The sequence below is a fragment of the Chiroxiphia lanceolata genome, chromosome 15, assembly GCF_009829145.1.
Source record: "Chiroxiphia lanceolata isolate bChiLan1 chromosome 15, bChiLan1.pri, whole genome shotgun sequence".
Taxonomy (NCBI): Eukaryota; Metazoa; Chordata; class Aves; order Passeriformes; family Pipridae; genus Chiroxiphia; species Chiroxiphia lanceolata.
Genome location: NC_045651.1, coordinates 17,137,232 through 17,157,877, shown reverse-complemented (window position 1 = coordinate 17,157,877; position 20,646 = coordinate 17,137,232). Strand labels below are relative to the sequence as shown.

The 20,646-nt window shown below is 48.6% G+C and overlaps 1 protein-coding gene across 2 annotated transcripts in view; it reads left to right on the top strand.

Moving 5' to 3' along the window:
• Nucleotides 1-452: 452 nt before the first annotated feature.
• TCF7 (transcription factor 7) overlaps nucleotides 453-20,646 on the top strand; it is a 70,014-nt gene continuing 49,820 nt past the window's right edge. For both annotated transcript variants that reach the window (XM_032702724.1, XM_032702725.1), the window contains exons 1-3: nucleotides 453-650; nucleotides 745-811; nucleotides 1,211-1,320. In XM_032702724.1, the coding sequence (XP_032558615.1) occupies nucleotides 453-650; nucleotides 745-811; nucleotides 1,211-1,320 (375 nt within the window). The remainder of the gene's footprint in view (nucleotides 651-744; nucleotides 812-1,210; nucleotides 1,321-20,646) is intronic.

Here is a 20,646-nt window from a genome sequence, read left to right as displayed (position 1 = left end):
GGGGGGGGCCCCCGGAGCCCGGCATCCCGCGACTCCTGCCCGCCCGCAGCCTGCCGAGCCCCCCGAGAGCCGCCGGAGCGGGGAGGGGAACGGGGGAAAGCGGGGAGGGGAGGAAAAGACTGAAGAGGGGGGAGAAGCGATTCTGATTTGTTATTTCTTTTTTTGTCCTAACGAAAGGGTTTCGAGGGAATTTGGAAAGCGGGGAGCGAAATTAAAGGAAAAAGTTTAAAAGTTAAAGAGGAAGGGAGGAAAAAACTTTTAGAAGAAAAAAAGAAATTCAAGAGGGAGCAAGTTTTTTTACGTATAGGGTGGTGGTTTTTTTTTTCAAGAGGAGGAAAGAAAATAATTGAGGGAGGGGAAAAAAATAATAATAATTGCGGAGGGCTTGATCCGGGAGAACAATACTCGCCGGGAAAGTTGCTGCGCGGCGGGGAGGGAGCGGCGGGAGGAAAATGCCGCAGCTGGGCAGCGGCGGCGGGGACGACCTGGGCGCCACGGACGAGATGCTGGCCTTCAAGGACGAGGGCGAGCAGGAGGAGAAGATCCCCGAGAACGCCTTCACCGAGCGCGACCTGGCCGACCTCAAGTCCTCGCTGGTGAACGAGTCCGAGGGCAGCGGCAGCCCGGCCGCCGCCGCCGCCGACCCCGAGGTGGGTGAGCCCGGCCCGGCCCCGCGCCCCCCGCCCGGCCCCGCGCCCCCTCCCCACCGCCCCCGCGCTGCCCCTCTCTCTCCTCCCCATGCAGGCCCTCCGGCGAGTGCAGGATCCGCAGAGAGTTTACCAGGAGAAGCTCCCGGACCACATGGATGATGGTTAGTCACGGCAGTCCCCGCGTGTTTCCGTGTGTCCCCCTCTCCTCATTCCCGGTTCCCGCTGGTCTTCCCCCGTGTACCCTGTCCAGTGCTCGCCCGACCCGGGGTCGTGATCCCCCGGTCCCCAGCCCATCACCCTGTCGCCCCCGGGGAGGGAGGGATGTCAGCCTGGCCACCACGGCCCCCGTGGGAAAGCTGTGTCTGTCAGCACCGAGGCTTCCCAGTCTCCCCAATTTGGGATCCCACAACCATGGGGGACCTTGGTACCCCTCCACACCTTCTCCAGGGAGTCCAGGAGAAAAAGACTCCCACAATATGCTGTAACCTCTTTGGGGACCCCCGACAGGCAGGGGAATCACCTGCTGTAAGGCCAATTTTGACAGGGCACGTTGATTTCAGCAGGTATGAAACATCAGGACCCAGGGATGTACAAAGGCTCTGCATATTCCGGCTACCCTTTCCTGATGCTCTCAGATCCGTATCTGCCAAATGGATCTATGTCACCTCTGGTGAGTTCCTCCTCTCCTCGTGGAGAGTTTTCGTGGCCTCTCTCACTGCTGAAGTATGTTGTGGGTATTGTGCAGGCACCTACATGTGCTTTTTTCCCAACAAATTGGAGCCCGGTTTCTGCAATACCTGGGCGCTGTTCTGTCCGAGCCGAAGGGAGAAGCCATGGGAAGGGGCAGAGATGCTCGGCAGGAAGCGCCTGCTTGGCTCCAAATTTGCTGGAGGAGCTGCTTTCCCGACCTCCCCATCCTCTAGGTCTGCCTTTACTCTTCCAGCAATCAAACCCTAATATCTAATGGAAGAATGCCCCTTCGTTTTTCTGGGTCACAGGCTTTGGAAGGAGCAGCTCCTGGTGTTTGTGTTCAGGGATATGTCCCGCAGCTGAAGTTGAGCTCGATGTGTCTACTTGTTAAACAGCCAGGTTCTGCTGTGCTGTGAGTTAGAGCTCTGTGGTGGATGATGGCCCAAAAAGTGGGTCTTGTGCTTCTAAAATGGCAATAGAGGTTTTTAGGAAAAGGCTTCACGCTGCCGGAGGACTATTCCCGTCTTCTTGCTGTAAAGTTTTTCCCTCTCGGTTTAAATCAGCTTTAGTAATTCTGTGTGTGGTACTATTTCTAAGTTTTGCTACGTGAGTGATTAAACTAAAGGCTGCTCTACAAACGCTGTCTCTTCCCGTCACCACCTCTGTCAGAACTTCAGCAAAGTGTCCTGACTTTGCAGCAGTCAGTTGGGGCTGGTGTGGCTCCTGGGGAGCCGGCACTGCTGTGTTTGTTTCTGCTTTATTCTGCATCAGTCGTCGGCAAGGGAGGACAGAACGTAATTTGGTTTATTTCGGGTTTAGTTTTTTAACCTTTAAAGGGGTGAGGTTTAAAAGGATCTATAAAACCGTCCTTAATTCCAGGCATTTGTTCATAAGGGGGGGGTGTTAAACTGGTGTTATGAAAAATTGGTGGATTGTGGGGTATGGAACTCAATATTTTATTTGTGGGAGTCAGTGCCGTACCCTCACACCTGACCCAGCTGGCCTGGGCAGCAGGAGACGGGTTCCTGTGAGACCTTCCTGCACCCAGCTCAGCTCTTCCCAGGGAATCAGTTTCCCTGGCTGCAGACTGCTGTGACTTTGCCAAAGTTTGCAAATACTGAGGGTCTGTCTCTAAATTTTGAAGTCTTCCTTCAGTTTCCAACATGAAAAGATATGTTTGCGAGGCAGGGCCAGTGTAACCCAAATAAGCATTTCTTCTGGTGCTTCCCACCTTGTGTCCCTTCATCCAGGTATCAGGTACCACCCCACCCCCTGAAATATGAAGCTGTTCACTTCCTGATAAATTTTAGATCATATTAAATTTGTCTTATTGAAACACATTTAGTGTGCTCCCTGGGATAGAATCTGGGTGAGTTTACAGTTACGTTAGTCCAGCAACTATTTGTTGTAGTGGAATATTTCTTTTAATCTTAAACTCTTCCTAGATGGGCAGCAAAGTGCAATAGCCTATTTATTAGCAGTTATGCTAAAAAGTAGGTTGTGGTTTGGGAATTGCCTCTTCCCTTGATAATGGAATAAAATCCAAGTGACTACTGTCAGAGCAGCAGGCAGGAGTAAGTAGACTGTGCAGAACTCAAAGGGGAGAAAACTGAAGTAGCAGAGGAGGAATGATCCAGTCCCCTTGAAAGTCACCCAAATCATCCAGTGCCTCAGCCGGCTGCCCTTGGGCCTGCTCAGGTCCTGCCGTGGCTTACGTTGTGTGACTTAAAGAGCTGATTTGGTGTTTTCAGCTAAAAGTCTGTTACCTAACAGACAGGGGAAGATTTCTTCCTCAGATGAAGGCTGGTCTTGTGGTTTTTCAATTTACTGCAATAGCTATTCCAGTGTATTATTCTGGGCAATTTTGTCTTGTGTTTCCATTGACTGTGCAAAGGTTATCGTGGTAAATTATGGATTGCTCTCATATAGATTTATTGCTGCTGTGTACATTATGTGAAGTGTGGGCTATAATCTGGTGGCTGCTTCCAATAATTGGGGAGGTCAGATCTGTGACCGAAGATTGCAGATACTTAACCATCCATAAAAGTGTGTTTAATTAACACTTTAGCACAAGTAGAGTCGGGGAGGAAGGTTGTGTGAGTGAATGGGATTACATATCACAGCCATGCGTGCTCTTGATAGTGGAGATTGTATTTTGGTTAATGAGGCTTCCTGGAAACGGTTGTTGGCAGTTGGGATTAATTTTAGAATCTTAAAAAAAAATATAAATTAAAAGATTAACCCAGGAGTACTCTGGCAAACTTTCAGGGCTTTGCGTTGAAAATAGTAATTTACCTGATTGAGAATAGAGTATAACTCCCTGAAAGACGAGGGGCAGCCGAGGCTGGGGCTGAGCCCCTGCCCTGCAACGCTCTGTAAAACCACATTTTTTTCAGTGGGCTCCCCACGAACCCTGTCAGGGCCCTGCAAGCACTGCTGGAGCAGCCCTGGCGCCTGCCCGGGTGGGTGTGTTGCTACCGGCAGCGCTGCTTTCCTATTTTCTTTCTGATTTTCTCAGCAGCATCACTTCTGCTTTGTTTCCCTCAAGGTGGTTGTAGCCACTAACTGTTAGGCTGCTCACCCCAGCATCCTGCTCGGCTCCCCGCATCTCCCAGCCCAAATTGCCTCTTTTTACCAAAACACACCCACTCGTGTTATTTACGAGCTCTGGTGCCGCTCCAGAGCGATGCTCTGAAGGTGTCTGGGTACTGCCACCAGCGGCAAGGCCAAGCCCAGCCGATGGTCCCTGGAGGGCCAGCAGCAGCAGGAGGGTGGCAGGAGCTCCCTGCAGCAGGGTGGCCCACCTCAGCCGCAGGTGGCAAATGCCAGTGTGGGATAATTCAGCTGCAGTGATGCTGGTTTGAGCAGGCACAGGTTTCCTGGGCTGGCAGTAGAGCTGTCACAGGGGGTGCAGCCAAAGTGCTCCTGGAGTGCGTTCCAGGCAGTGGGCTGAGCCTGGGTTTTGGGAGTGAGCTGTGAACCCCATCATCTACTGGGCTGGGGAGGTCAAAGGTGTCAAGAGCCTCTCAGCACAGCCCGTGTGCACCTGAAATCCCAACATTGTGCCAGGCCCCAGCAGAGCCAGCTCTCACCTGGCTCTCAGGTGCTGTGTGCGTGGTGCTTCGTGGCTCCACTTTCACTCTCCCGTCTCATGCAAAGTCCAGTTTTTTCCAGGAGTGAAATATATGGGATTTATGGGTTAAAAACCTGCAAGAAACTTCCAAAGAATATGGGCAAGTTGAGGAACTGTTTTTCTAAATTAAATATAAAATCATAAAACTATATCCTTTTTTAAATAGTACAAATGACTTTAAATCAAATTAAGGTACATCCTTAGTAAGAACATCAGCCTTTTAGGTGGTTACAAACATTAGAGGTCAGACATGGTCAAACATGTTAACACTTTGATCAGATTAAAATATTTTTCTTGCTACAGTTGTATAATTGAGTTTAGACCTGCGGGGGTTTTCTGAACATTGTTATATCTTGTACCATGTGGTAGTTAAATGGTAGAAGGAGCACTTATAAGTTCCTTTAAGTTCCTTTTGTAAATAGGTTTATAAAATAGGGGAATGAGCCATGCTGTCCTATATGTAGGGCACAAGTTCTCCCCACTCCCACTGATGGAAGAGATCCCAGGGGTGCTCCTCACACCTTCTGTGCACCTCAGGTGTGTGTGCTGAGCATGAGAGGTGAAGACAGGATTAAAATGTTCTGTATGTAGAGCTGAGGCACTGGGCTTTCTGTCTGTGTGAAAAACAGAAGTCCAAGAGCCTCCATTTCTTTGGAAAACAGACACTACCTCATTTTCTTAATTATTAAGTTGTCTAACCAGAGCTTACATGGGAGCAGAAGGGTGGGGGGACCTCCCCAGCCCTGCACAGCTCAAGTCTCCAGATTAGACAGCAGGACTCACAAATAGTGCCCCTGCTCAGAGCCTGGTCCCCGTGGTCCGCTGGGCTCCTGGAGCTCGTTCAGAGGGTTTGAAATGTCCCCTTGGGCAGGGCAAGATGAAAGTGCAGTTACTGCTGGCCTGGGGCCACGGGGCCCAAATGTCTAACACGAGGTCAGAAAGCACAGAGCTGCAGTCTGGGGCTGCTCTTTGCCGGACAGAAGCTGAGGCAGCAGCCCCTGAGCCCCGGGACACGGCTGGTTCTGCTGCATCCCCTTCCCCAGGGCTGCCCCATCCCCGGGCAGGAGGAGGCTGTGGCCCCCGCAGCAGCTGGCGGAAGGAAATCTGCAGCTCAGCTGCTTCTCTGCGAGGTCTCTCTGTCCTGACTTGCACTGTCAGGGCAATAGTTTAGTATTGCTTTTTCCTGTGTTGGGTTCTGATCTTGTCGAAACCAGTGGGAAAACTCCCCGGAGCCGCCGTGTGACGGGGATTTGTCGCTGCGAGGGGACTGCTGCATCCCTCTCCAGATGTTGTGCGTGCAGGGAGGGAGGGAGGGAAGGCAGCTGGAAGCCAACAGCAGCTCCGTGTGTTCCCAGCAGTGCCTGTTGCTGTGGGGGAGCAGCATCCCAGCCAGGTTCCCTGGCAGCAGGGTTTGCACTGCGGGACCTCGCCGGGATGGTGCTCTGTCCCCATCAGTTGTCACATTCCCGGCAGAAAGCGTTAGGAGTGCGGTGGCTGCTGATGGACCTCCTGGCACACAGACAGATGAGTAATTTGTTCCCTCCTGACCAGAGCAAATCCAAATTCTTTCAGCTCCTCTACCTAGCTTGAAATAAGATAATGGTGAAAATCATTTTTTACATTAAAGCATAATGTTGGATAGGTGGATGTACCAAGGCACGGGGCTTCCGAGGTCATTTATTGCATGTCTGATTCAGTCTTGGTTCCCCCCCAAGGAAAATTCTTGTGTTAATTTCTGAGTTCATATCACACCCTCAATTTTGAAGCAGAACTTCCCTTTGAAATAAATTAGAGAGTTCTGCTTAAGAAGCAGTGACATGATACAGCACTGCCTGTGTGTGGTCTAATATAACCTTATTTTTAAAATTGTTTGGAATGAAAAAAAGAGAAAGAAAAATGTCACAGGGAAACAAAAGCAAGTTTTATGTAAATCTGTGCATGTGAATAAGAATGCACGTGATTCAGACAGTTCAACAATATCTGCTCTCCCACTGGGATTCCTTCACAGGCTACCCTGGAATTGGCTTCCCAGGCATGGGATGCTTTGGTGGGGGGGAGTTGCTATGAGATATGTATGGTAAAGGCACCGTTCCTGCAAGCTTCCAACTGTTGCTGTTTGTGAAGTGTTATGAGCTCAATCGGTTGAGAATTTGGAGAGAAAAGCAAAAACTTAACATCAACTCAAGTTCCCGAAGCTCATCCATGTTAATGATTAGTATTTTTGAAATTTTAACTGTGAAGAACAAAGTGATTTGGGTTTGAGTGGCACGTCCGAGATGAAAGTGCAGAGCTGGTCTGGTATGTGGAGCTGTAACCCGGAGAAGGGAGAGCAGGAGGAGCTCTGCAGTGCACTCACGTTTTCCTCACTCCTGCTATGGCTCCATAGACACCATTGAATTCCTGTGTTGGGGTGAAGCCCCTGACCAATCCATAGGGTGGGATGTGCTGTTCCCAGGTACCCGGCCCAGTAACCCCGGTGTGTTCCTGTGACTAAACAGACATTGCTGGCTCTGTAGGGATGACTCCCTTGCCTGCTGTCAAAGATCATCTGCAAAGGGCCAGATCCTAATCACAGACTGAACCCTCTTGATCTGTGATGTGATCTGCAAGGGAAGCAGGATTTTGGGATAGAGGTGGTGTGAGCTGCACACCTAAGATCCCAATCTGGCGTGGACTGTGTGTGCATGGCATGGTGGTTATTGGGAGAGCAAAGTCTGGTGCTGAGGAACACCACCAGTTTTGCCATTTTTACCATTAATTTTGTGCCTGCAGTTCTGCCTTTTGGCTGCAATTCACCAAAACCAAATTTAGTCTTTGTTTCATAGGGGTTGGCCTTTGAGCCCCCTTGGCAATTCAGCAGAGAGGAGGTGAGGAAGGACTCGAGCACTTGTGAGCACAGGGAGACTCTGCTGGACAGGGTGGGGTTGGGTGAACAACAGTCAGGCACATGCTGCTCTTCAGTTACTAAAATCTCCCACACCACGTGTGAGTCACAAGAAAATTTCCTCAACAAATCCTCAAGGATTGTCCTCTCCTCTCTGTTCTATTGATTTGAAGAGGGACTAGATGACAGACATCCCCAGCACTGTCTTCTTGAAGGCATTGGCAATGTGGGAGCTTCTCTTCATCCCACTCCTCCGAGGTTTTGGGCTGGCCACAGCCACTGCAGCTCCCTCTCCTTTCATTTGCTGCTCATTTCCTAGACTCACAGAATGGTTTGGGTTGGAAGAGACCTTAAAGCTCATCCTGTTCCAACTCTCTGCCATGGGCAGGGATGCCACCCACTGGGTTGTTCGGGGCCCTTGGTTTCCCATGCCTTTGCCACTCCACCTCATTGCTCTGGGAGCCAGGAGATGGCTTAGGTCAGCATCTCTCCCAGCCTGATGCACTCATGCTCTTACCTCATCCTTTACCAATGGTGGGTGGAGGGCACAGCAATAGGAGAGTAGGTACAGGTTGCTTCCTGAGCTCTTTGTAGAGCCACTGTGGCAGGGAAAGCTACTCAGCCTGATCAAATCCCAGGTTGGTGCTGAGCTGGGACGTGTGAGTCCCCCCCCCCAGGCTCTTTCATGTGCTATTCTTCGAATTTCTCTTTAAGAAATAGGCTATAACACGATCCTTGCTCATTAGACTCTGTGTCTGGAGCATGAAACAAAGGTTTGGTAGGAGGACGGGTGACTCAGAGGGTTGGTAACAGGATGCAGAGCTGTTCTCTTCCTACTTTCCAGTTTCAATCCAGCTGAATCAGTGGAGACTGTTCCGCCTGCTGGCTTGTCCAGCGGTCTGTCCGGGAGGGCACGGCTCCCTCCAGCCCCTGGGCACTGCGGGTGTTTCATGGGGTGAATGATGAGGTGTCCTAAGAACCTGCAGAGTCTGGACCAAACCTTCTGTGAACGTCACCCAAGGTCCTGTTCTCACCGTGAGCCTGTCGGTTCAGCACATGCTGGTGGCTCACAAACCCACCCACTCCATCCCTTAAAGGAGGGGATTGTAACCTCGTGCTCCTCTGAGGCTTGATTGCAGAGGGAACTGTTCCTTGGTTAATGATCTTGGACAAGGAGCTCTACCTTCACCTCCTTATGGAACAACTTAGCGCTGCTTTGTCACTGGTTTTTGCCTTTGGGTCTTTATGATTTAGGATCACAGAGTCATTTATGCTGGAAAAGCCCTGTAAGATCATCAAGTCCAGCTGTTAACCCAGCAGTGCCCAGCCCACCACTAAACCATGTCCCCAGGTGCCACATCTACAGGTGTTTTAAATCCCTCTGGGGACAGTGACTTCTCAGGACAGCCTGTGCCAGGGCTTGTCAACTTTCTCAGTGAAAAACTTTCCCTGATATCCAATCTGAGCCTCCTCTGGTGCAGTTTGAGGCCATGTTCTCTTATCCTATCAACTGTTACTTGTGAGGAGAGCCCGACCCCCACCTGGCTCCACCTTCCTGTCAGGAGGGAGTGAGAAGGTCCCCCCTGAGCCTCCTTTTCTCCAGGCTGAGCCCCCCCTGCTCCCTCAGCTGCTCCTCATCAGACTTGTGCTCCAGACCCTTCCCCAGCTTCGCTGGCCTTCTCTGGTCACACCACTTATGACCATTCCAAAAGTTATAAAGGACTATTCCACCACCACTGCCTCTGTGATTTCATGGAGGAAGTGGGACACTTGTTCAGTACTGAGAATGACGAGGGTTAGCAAAACCTGGCAAAATCAGCTGTCCCCATGCAGAGCATCCTGCTGGCTGGAAGTGCTGGGGAAGAGGTCACCAAAGTGTCTTTAAACCACTGCTCCTCTCCCGTCCACCGCCTCTGTGCTAAACACAGCTCAGCTGCCACGAAAGGAATCTGCTTCATTGTGTTTCACGGGGTCCCAAAATTAGTATTTTGTGAAAGAAAACAATAAACTCAACAATGCTGTGGTAAGTTTCTGAAACCAAAGTAAAACTGGATACTAGAATCTGGAGCACTTTTCCCCTCCGGTTATAACAACTTTGCATTTGATTAAATGATAGGCAAAAAACCGTCTCAACAGTATCTCCTTTGTTCCATTGAAGAATCTGGAACTATATAATATACAAAGTACACGTCTGCCTTGAAAAGCTACACAGTAATCATGGACTGACCAAAAAAAAGACCTTTTTTTTTTTTTTTAAGTGATTCAACTTGTCTGCTCTGCGCTGAGTTTGTGGTTTGCTCCGAGGAGTAGCGTAAACTGAGGTTCTGCTCTGATGGGACTCACACAAAAGTAAAACGTGAAGGCCCAAGGTTATAAAGTGTGTTTGAATGGGCACGAGGGAGATGCGATTATAAAGGCACTCGTGGAAGGAGTGCTGGGGAGAGACTCTTTGCAGCAAAATGCTCGGAAAGGAGCAGAAATGTGGGATTTTTATTCTGACACTGAGGAGACGGCGCTGCAGAGGTTCCTTTCATGTTTAGGAAATAAACCATCGTAAGATCTACCACATGAAAATTTGTTGTTCTTAGCATGGAGAGGCTGATGAGGTGGCTCTTGTTACGTGCTGCTGCCCTGGAATTACTGGTGCAGGAGTGGAGATAGTGGAGAGGAGTCATTGGCTTTGGATTCTAATGTGGGAGACGCAGCACAGTCCCTGACACCACCATACCCCGGGATGAAAATTGGCCTTTGAGCTTTGGCTTCCTGCTACAACTTACAGAGTGTGGCACTGCCAGTTTTGGAATCTCACCATCCAAAGGGATATGTGGATTCCAAAAGCCGAGTGATGTTTTGTAAGATCACATCGTGCTGTGCTGAGTATTCCTTGGGAGTGCTTAGATAAATTAAATAAATAGATAAATTAAAATATGTGTATTACTCAAAATCAAATCTAGAGGCAATAATATAAAATAAGAAATAAAATTAAAAAAAAATAAATAAACACCCAAACCTTTTAGTTTGACTTTCTCTGATATAAAGCAATTTCTCCAGGACTGTTCACCATATGAAACACATTATAAATGCTCTTGTAAAATCCACATCATTATACCACATGAAAGACTGGGTCCTAAAAATAGCCATTCAGAGAGGATGCAGGCTAGTAGCAATTTCGGTGATCATGAAATAGTTGTGTTGACATCTCTATGCATGCACACCCACAGAAAGCTTTGACTTTTGAATATTCTTAGCAACATTTGTGCTTTATGGAATTTTCCATGTTCTCGTCCCATGAATAGTCCTTTACCCAGTGGCATTCCTTTCTGATCTTATCCCCATGTTTCTAACCCTGATTTTATTGAGAAAATGGGCAAATTACTTTTTTTTTTTAATTTTACGTGAAACTCTTTCTTTGCTATCAGTTTGGCAGTGATTGGCAGTATCAGTTTTATTTCCCTGTCTCCTAGCAGGGAATTATTTTCTTTTTCCTTCAAGAGACACACACATCCCTGGTATTGTGGGGAACCAAGTCTTAGAATGTAAACCTGGAGCATTAGATGAGAACACAAGAAGCTGCCACATCTCCCCAGCCTTTGTATCTGCTGCAGTATTCAAAAGAAAGTAAACGAAATAAATCTGCAGTAATTACACAGCAGTGTATTCACAACAAAAAGATTTCTTCCTCATCCCGGCGATCAGAACTTGGATTTTGTTTTGGGATATGAAAGGCTGCAGCCTCCTGGCTTCGGTGTGTTCGCAGCAAAGCCCTGGCTGGGCTCGACTGCCGTAGCTCTGGGACAGACAACAGAGTCCTGCCAGCTGATATCGCTCGAGATCTTTTTGAAGAGCTCATCAGATCTGACTTTACTGCTGTTGTGTTTCGGTTTTAGCTCGTTATTTGTTTGAAAGCATCACTATAGGGATGGTTTGCTGAAGAACGTTGGAATCTTCGGTGCTGATCTCTCGTTTGCATTTTTCTTTTGTAAGTTACGTGATCATGATGGGGATGTGCACCTTCACATGAGGGTGGCTGAAGGCTGTGGTTGGAGCCTGTCCTCAATTTTAAGTGTGTGGCCCTTCTAAAACCAGTTGGAAACAGTCTCTATCCTCAAAATAAGTTTGCTTGTGGAATTGGAGCAAAATCTGTGGAGATGGTGAGTGAAATAACAGGGTGCTGTAGAAAATTACATTGCTTCTGAAATAGCTGGCATGAAAATCATGAAGTCTGAGGTTTCATTCAAATCAGATGTATCTCTGGTTGTCGTGGGGCAGGATACAAACTCTCCAAGGGATTTACAGGGAGCCATACAGTTGTTTCAGGTTGTTTTAACTTCAAGGCAGCTCTTTTCCCTTGTCCAGGTCTGGAGTCCTGTTCCAGTGCAAACAGGCTCTCCAGTTTTTAGCTTGATCAGTCGATTTTCTTGCAGGCTGTTGGAAACTCTGAAGAATCAAATGCTGTAAAGTGACATCACAGAAGTGGGTTTGCTGTTGCTGACTTAGCTCCCTGGAACATCCTGGACTAGGGGACGTGGGACACTTTGACAAGGCATTAGTTTTATAGAGTAAATGCATTGATTTCCACACTGTCAGTAATTTAAGGATCTATTTGCAACTAAGTGCTAAGACATTTTGACTCCTGTTGGCATCCTGCTCTGTATAATGCAACAGACAGTGGGATTTAGAAAAAGCTAAAAAGTTTTTAATGCTTCTGGCTTGAAGCTGACATTGTGCCTAAGCCCTTTTCTTTTTCCTATGATTAATTTGGTGGCTGAACCTGAGGTTCTATCTGGCAAATTAGGTTTTTCACTACTCAGGTAAAAGCACTAAATATCCCTCACTGGGACTAGGACAACACTTGAATGCAAGAGCTGTCATAGGGAAAATTTAATTTCTTGACTCAAGAGGACAGAAAATTACCTGATATGTCAGTGCTGGTTGTTTGGTTAATGACTTTACTGGAAATAGTGTATAACTACATGCATATATTGGAACTTCACGAAATAAGATGTTTTCAAATTATAATGTGCTGTTTGTGCTGAGATGAGTTCAGTTGGTTGGAGCAGGGTGCTAATAATGCCAGGGTCATGGGTTTGATCCCTGTGCAGGCCATTCAGTTAAGAGCTGGACTCAGTGATCCTTCTGGGTCCCTTCCAGCTCAGAATATTCTGTGATTCTGCTCGTCTTACACACGGATCTGCATGTAAATGCACAGTGATGGATGAGGCAGGCTGCAGCGAATCCCTGAAAGATCAGTTCCCATATCAAAAGGAATCTCTATTGACCCAAATTTCCTTCTGAAACCAGTGGTGAGTGCCTGGGTGCTGGGTGGGTGCGTTGCTGTGCCCGGGGGCGGGAGCTGCCTGTCTCCTGTGCCCAGGAGCTCGTTTGATCCGGGATCCTCTTCCCCGAGAGCACCAGGTGCCGTGGCAGACGGGGTGAGTAGCCAGATAAACAGACACGAGCAGCACCAGTTGTTTATGTGCTAACACAGGATGTTCTCAAAATCAGGTAAGAAGTGAGGCATGTTACCAAGTTTTATAGCAGAGGAACCGGATAGTCTTGTAACTGCCGTGCAGGGCTGTGGCGGAGGAAGCGTGGTTTTATCCCGGCTCCTGCTCCCGGTCCCGCAGGAGCTTGTTTTTCCGTGACTCAGTTTCCCCCAGGAGCATTGTGGAGCTTTATCATTTCATGTGTAAGTGATGTTTGGAGAGCACTGCAGGGACAGCCACATGGATACTGAAAAGAACCATAAAATCCCATGCAGGGGACTGCGAGAGGGGATGTGTCAGAACTGATCAGAGAAGGACTAGCCAAAAAAAGTAATCTGTGCTGCTTGTTAGACCATTTACTTCAAGATATTAAACAAATTGCAATTTCATAACCTTCTAGGGAGTTGCAGGTGGCCTTAAGACCACAACTCCTTCAAGGCAATTGGCATCTCTTCTTGCTTTAAAAACAAGTCACCTTTTTGGCCTAAGCAGTAATTTCATAGAGTGGCATTAGTTGGACGGGAACAATGATGGTATGGTCCAACATGTCTGAAATACACAAGCTGCACAAATCCTCCTTATTAAACCAGGGACAAAATGTTTACCCACTAGTAATATGGTGATGAGAACAACCTCCAGGATCACACGGCGTAGCTTTTGCACACATGTACCAAACCTCTGGATGCATAATTCAAATTCCTTGTCGTGAAGAATGAGTCTATTTATCTTGGAACCTTTTTTACTTAAACAGTAATCTCTAGGAAATCATTTGTTAACAGTAGTTCCCTGCCAGTTTGTCAGCTAATGGCTTGAGGCAAAGTCTGAAGTGGATGAAATCTTTTCCAGGGAGATGCTGCTGTCGCATGGGGTGCAGAAAGGTTTATAGCAGACAGCAAGTAGTGGAGGCGGTCAGATGAGTTCAGTCCAACTTCCAGAATCCCAAGGAAACCCGGCACGACGGGATAAAGATGACTGTTCTAGGAGTGCATCATTTGTAGAATATTAAAGCCATCAGCTGTGCCTGTGTCAACTTCCACGCCTGAGTTTTCCTTACTGGCGGCTCCAGGTGTGAGTGTGGGGAGGCCAAAACCACACGTGTTTGTGGTGGCTGAGGTTCTGCCTCGCACCCTGGGCATTTCTGCATCTCTGTATCCCAGGCATCTCTGCGTCTCTGTGTCCTGGACATCTCTGCATCCCGGGCATCTCACCATCCTGGGCATCTCCATCTCTGCATCCCGGCTCCTCCGCATCCCGAGGCATCTCCCCACGCCAGGTGTGGAGGCAGCCGGGCAGGAGGGCCAGGGTGCAGCCCCCCCAGCTCAGCTGGGGTGCCGCAGGGTGTCTGCCAGGGCAGCAGAGTCCTCCAGCTCGGAGATGTTATCGCCCTCTCCAGCAGTCTAGCAGCGAGTTTCAGTTAGGTAATGAGTTATCTGATTTCCCTTTAATCTGGGCAGCATCGCTGCAGCGCGACAGCCTCCCATCGCTGTTTATCTCACGCTCAGGGCTGCAGGGAGAAAACTGGCAAGAATGGGTGAAATTCACTGGAAAAGGAGCTAGGAGAAGCCACCCTGACCCGCACCAAATCCCTCCTTTTTGCAGCAGGAGCGGGTGAGAAATAACTACCCGGAGCCGAAACTCTCCCGAAAGGCCACAAAATCCAGCTGAAGTAAATACCACTTCCCTGCAGCATTATCTCCCACTCGGTGCTGTCTGCCCACAGAGGATGGTAGGGTGTAGGAACTGGCAGGGGATTAATGGCAGCCTGGTTCATAAAAAACTCGGCTGCCAGAAGGACGTGGGACCCAGACAGAAGTAAAGAGGGGCTGGTTCTCTCTGCAGATGCCCCCAAGTGCTATTTGTCTGAGAGCAGATTTTCCCACAGATCTTTGGCCTTCATATTATTTGAAGAACCCCCTCTGCAGCTGCAATCCTTCCCTCCCCCGAGGGAAAAACAGGGTGGTAACTTTGTGAACTGAATGGTGTGGAGGTTTAGGAGTACTGCCATGGGAGGGGAAGATTTGGCTCATTAGCGTGGAACATTGTGTTGCCAGGAACAGAGTTTTGGGGCAGAACTAATAACATGGAAGCAGATGCAGTCAGCTTTTATTAAACTGGTTTGTAGATGACTCTAAATAGGCAACAGTTGTATCTGGGGCTTTCCTTGCGAGAGGCAGAATGGCAGACCCCAGCAGCAGCAGAGCCTGGCTTAGGTGCTGGATATAAAGTACAGAGAAGCCAACCAAATCCCTGAATGTTAGGAAAAATTTCTCTCAAATGTATTTAAAAAAAAAAAAAAGAAAAAAAAAACCAAGAGAAGTCTTTGTGATTGTGTTATAATCTTTAGACTTTTAGAGTCCACACATCTCACTTTGAGCATCTGTAGAGTCATGGAGTTCATAGTCTGAAGGACCCAACATTGTATCATCTTTGCTTTACCGTGGTGCATCATCTCCTCTAGGCCATGGGCTCCCGAGTTTCACTCAGTTACCCAAATAGCTGGACATGAACTGCTTGACAGTGCATTACAGGTAGGGATGGATAAATTAATTTCCAAGCCAAGTTTTGAAGCACTTCTCCCTTACACCTCCCTTTCCGTAGCACCCATTAACACCACAGCTCTTATCAGCACCAGTGATGGTCGGGTGCCATTTCCTGACACATGGCATTCCATGGCCACCAGTAATGATGGGCTGAACTCGCTCTGTAATTGCCTTGCACAAGTACACAGGTTGGAATGACCACCAGCCAAATACAAACTGCCCATCTCAGCCGCCTCCCAGAATCAAGTGAGACCGTTGATACCTCTGAGGAGCCACCACAAAGACCATCCATCCTCTGCCAGACCCAGCAATGGCTGTTGCTGTGTGTCCTTACAGTGTCCTCCTGGTCCTTCACCACCTCTGTGCAGCCATGAGGGTGTCGGGAATGGTCAGTCTCCATCAGCACAACTGAGCTTACAAAGCTCTGTAGAGGTGCCCGTTGGATTGCTGACATCTCCATAGATACCTGTTAGTTGTCCCCTCCTTCCGTGCCAGCTCCAGCCACCATTTCAGGGAGCAAAGAGAACCTTTCCCTGCTCCACTCATCCAAGAGCAGCCTGGCATACACACCATGTGCTCCCTCCTGTGCTCCCAGCAGCCTCATCCTCCCGGTCTGGCTGAATAAGGCAGGAAGAATCCCGCTTGGATGCTGAACTCCATCCTGCCTTGGTTGTGCAATACTTTTTTTTCTCAGGCAGTTTCTAATCTAGAGATTTTCTGGGATCTGTGCATGGCACAGAGGGAAGTCTCCTCATCACCTCAGGTTCTGTCTTTCGGTACCAAGTGTTTAAGACATAATTCCAGGCGTCCAGGGCTTGCTTTCTCTTTGTGTCTCCTTTGCTGTTGCTTTCATTTGCTAACATGTTGAACTTCAAAGTCTATTCTTTCTCCGTCCTAATTTTTATGGAAAAAATGGTCTAAACCCCATTTGCATTTCCTCCCTGAGGATACTGGCAATCCTTAATCCTATATATTAAAGAATCTCAGTTTTCCCAGCAGCCTTTTATTCTGGGACTACTCTTCCACTCTGTTTTCTCCTTGAAATCCTCTCCCGTGGTTCAAAATTGCTCTTCACGGTGCCCCTGACCACTGTCACTTGCTGTTATGAGCTATTTGCATGGATGTTTGATCACTTTTTAAGCCCTTTTCCCTTCCCAGCCTGTCCCTTGCAGGTAATTTGGGAAGGTTTCATGCCCGTGGCAGTAGGTGCCTGTTTGCCCTCGGAGGTTGTGGTGTGGGGCCGTGTGCTGTGCAACCAGCAGTCTCCAGGACCTGCTGGAATAACTATTTATAGAGCCAAGAGATAGCAGGATGAAAGGGTGAATAACTGGGTGCTGGTTTATTCAGGGTGATTTTAATTTCACACCAGTGGTCTCCGTATTCCAGTCGAGGACACAGCTCCCAGTGACCGCTGCTTGAGAGGGTTGTCACCCGTCCTTCCCCAGCTGTGATGTGGGATGGCACAGTGACCCTCTACCTGTCAGTCCCTTGTCCCTCTTCCTGCTTCCACGCAGGGACTGCGGTGATTGCCTGCGTTCCCCAGCCCGTGGGAGCTGTGGGAAGCAGGTAGGATGGCGACTGGGCTGGCCGTGTGGATCCGGGGATTTAGATCACGCAAAGCCAGTGCTCTCTCCTACAAGCCATTCTCAGCGATGTGCTCGGGTAATTAGCATGTGCATAAACACTTCGTAATCTTGTGATCATGGCTTGCAGATTAGCTCTTTTGCCAGCTTTGCGATTTCTTTGCCAGTTTTAGTTTTAATTGCAAATCCATTACTGCCAGCTCCCTTGCATATTGTAGCAATAGGCAAATTAAAACACTTGGACACAGTTGGGCGGGTTTCAGTTAAGAAATTAATTGTTACTGCCAACCAGTGCTTTTTAATGTGAGGGTGGCATTTGAGTTTGTTTTTGAGGGCATAATCTCCAAGACTTGCTTTTTTCCCTTCTCCTCCCCCCTCCCCAGACTGCGTTGCCCTGTCGAGCAGCTCCCCAGATGGCACGAAGCAAATGCTTGCCTCTTTGATCTCCTAGTCAAGAAATTTGGAAGTCGTTCTGAATTTATGAGAATCCTGTCTGAAATAAATCTGTCTGTGCACAGGGCCACACTAAGGCAACCCGGAGCTGTAGGCAGGGCTCACCTGAACCTCCCGGGGAGGCACAGGATTACATCCCACAAGAGCATCGTGTGATGCTGCAGCGATAAAGAGAAACTTCATGCATATTGTTGAACATGAAAAAGTCTAGACAATCTACAATTTACCAGTCGGGTTAATTGGCTAAAGGCTTAATCCGCCCTGATAATCCAGTAATGGTATTGTTGGCAGGACATTGATGTAAATATCACTCAGCAGCGCTGGCAGCCGCTGTCTCCTGTGATTGCTGCCGTTCCCAATTCCTTTTCCACAGTCGTTAGGGCATTTTCAGAGTTCTGCAAACTTCTTGTCTTTGCTATTTTTTTGAAAAACTGTCTGTGCTCAGTGTTTGTTTTCCACTCCGTTTGTTGATTAAGTAACATTTTTCACCGGGTCAGAACTTTCACGAAACCATTCATCAAGAATATTTTTTTTTTCCTGGACGTAGTTTTTTTCCCTGGTGTATTTTTCACGTGGCTCTCCCAGCCTCCTGATGCTGCTGTTGCACAGTTTGCCATCGCCCTTCAGTACAAACAACATCTGGTTCTGCAGTGGACCCGTGCCAGCACTGTGAGCCACCTGCCACCTGCGTGTCACCACCAAACCTGGTGGCATTCACTGAGACTTTGGTGGCATCGCTCTGCTCAAGCCCGAGCCCTGACGTGCCACGAGCTTGGCTGGGGCTGCAAACACTGGTGGGGCACTTTGAAGGTCAGTGAGCTGAGCAGGGTTTTAAAAATACATCAACCTCCCAATTTTGCAGGGGTGTTTTCTATGCATGTCCGTGTGGCCTGTGGGGACAAAGTGCTTGTCCCCACATGCTGCCTTCCAAGGCCTGTTGATGTGTCAGAGCATGGCTGGGCTTAAAGTGCACCCTAAAATTATTGTCTAATTGTGCATGAAGCCAGTGGATAAAACACCTGTCCCGTTCCTGTTACTTTATTCTCTTTAACTCATTCCCCCCATTTGCCTTGGTAAACAGGGTTGTTTTCAGCTGCCTTTACAGCTGAAGGACCCTGCTGCAAATCCACACAGCACCAAGCACAAATGGATCCTGCCAAGTGCTGGAGTCACAGAGTCCCAGAATCACAGAATGGTTGGGGTCAGAAGGCACCTTAAAGACCATCTCATTCCACCCTCCCTGTTGTGGGCAGGGATGCTACCCACCAGATCAAGTTGTTCAGGGCCCCATCACCCCTGGCCTTGAGTCCCCAGGATTTAATTTATAATAGAGTCATATTTGTTAACTGAAAAGCCACTTGATTGTTTCTGGTCACTGGCCTTGCATGTTCAATCCAGGGACTAAGATCCAAGTTACTTTTCTTCTTTCTGTGAATCACTACCAAATCACACCCTGAGTATTCTCTCTATAACTTCTCTGCCTTCAGAGAGGTTGTGAATGTGTAATGGATTGAAGCTCAGCAGAGGATTCCCCTGATGACCGAAGCAGAACCACCCTGGGAATTCCTTTTCTGCAGGAGGGTTGACTCTGTGCTGCCAGCCAAAGTATTAAAAACCCTGCACCTAACAATACATAAATTTATTTTGGTCACTAAACCCAGCTGAGATGGCTGTAAATCCTTGACAACATTTTTAAGGCAGCCTGTAAGGGGTTTTTTTTGAAGATTGCCTTTTTTTTCTTTTTTTTTTTTCCTCGGAAAACAATAGAAGCAGCACAGTTCCGCTGCAAACAAAACCTGAACATGCTCTGACTTACATGTGAAATATCAAAGAGCCCTCATTCAGCACACATCACCGCCCTTCCGTTCCACAGCAAACACCTTGTCACGGCCCAGAGACTTTGGGAAAGCTACATATAGTGTGTTTTGGGGAAATGTCACCCTGCTAATTATCCCATAGCTCTGGCTCCATGGTGTTGTGGCTAACAAATCCAACTTTAATTGTTCGTGATCTCTATCGGGGCAGACATCGGGTTTGAGTTCAGTCGGTACAGAGTCAGGAGGAATAAACACAAACCTACAGTAAGATCAAAGCAGCAGAGAGGTGCACATGTGCTAATAATAATAGCTTATGAAAGCTCATATTTTCCTTCAACAACATCCTGTCATTTGTGTATCAGCTTTGAAAAGGGTAAAAAAAAAAAAAAAATTCAGTGTAATTTACTTCAGCAAAAAATGAGATAAGGCAGATATTTGATTGCAGCAGCTCGTGTGTGGTTTGCTGCCAGGATTGTACATGCATCACAGCCTCCAGTGCATGTGTGAGGGGGGGGTGCAGAGGCTGAGCTGGCTGTGACCGAAGTACCATCGTTATCTGATTTTTATGTACAGCTGGTGACAGTGTGATGCAGAAGGGAGGATGAGGTAAACGGTCTCAAAGTCGGTAACCGCATCCACACCTGGTGCACCTCGATAAAATGTCTGTAAACAGTCTGGATAGAGTGAGGTTACGGCAAGGCTGAGGACGTCTAACGGCTCCCGGAGACGCAGGGAGAGGCACACGGAGGTTTGGGGACGGTGTTTTGGTCGGGGTGGAATTGCCCAGGGGATTAAGATGGGGATTTTGCCCTTCCGTGGCCGCAGGCAGCTCTGCTTTCCCGGCTGTGTGTGGGACAAGCGGAGCGTGGTCGGGGTGACCGTGCCCAGGAGGCTCTGCCTGAGCGGGGTCAGGCAGCTGTGATTTCCCCTCCACGCAGGACATGACCTACTTTGGGAGGTCAGCCCTCAAAGCTGGGCACAGTGCTGACCATTTCCTCTGTCCTCTTACATCAGATTTTTGCTATCGGCTTCTCAATCTGGCACAGCGGCTTAAACTTCCGTCGGGGTTTTGCCCCACCTGGCACAGGGATGCCTGGTGGGCTATGGGGCACCAGGAGCTGGGGAGCTGTGGGAGCAGAGCCATGATGGTGATGCTGCCACCGGGAAGGAGACTCAGGGTATTGCGGATCCGTCTGTCACGTCGCTGTGGTTGTTGACGTTCGGTTGTGCCTGCAGTTCTCTCTGCAGGCAGGAAAGTGTTTGGGGTTTTGGTGAAGGGAGGAAGGCTGACAATAAAAGGTGACAGAGTGGCCCACTGAGTATTGAAGATGGGCTGGCTGAGGAGGGAGAAGGTTGTTTAGAAAGGAAGCCGAGGAGAAGAGGACAAAGAGGAGCAGGTACAGGAACAGT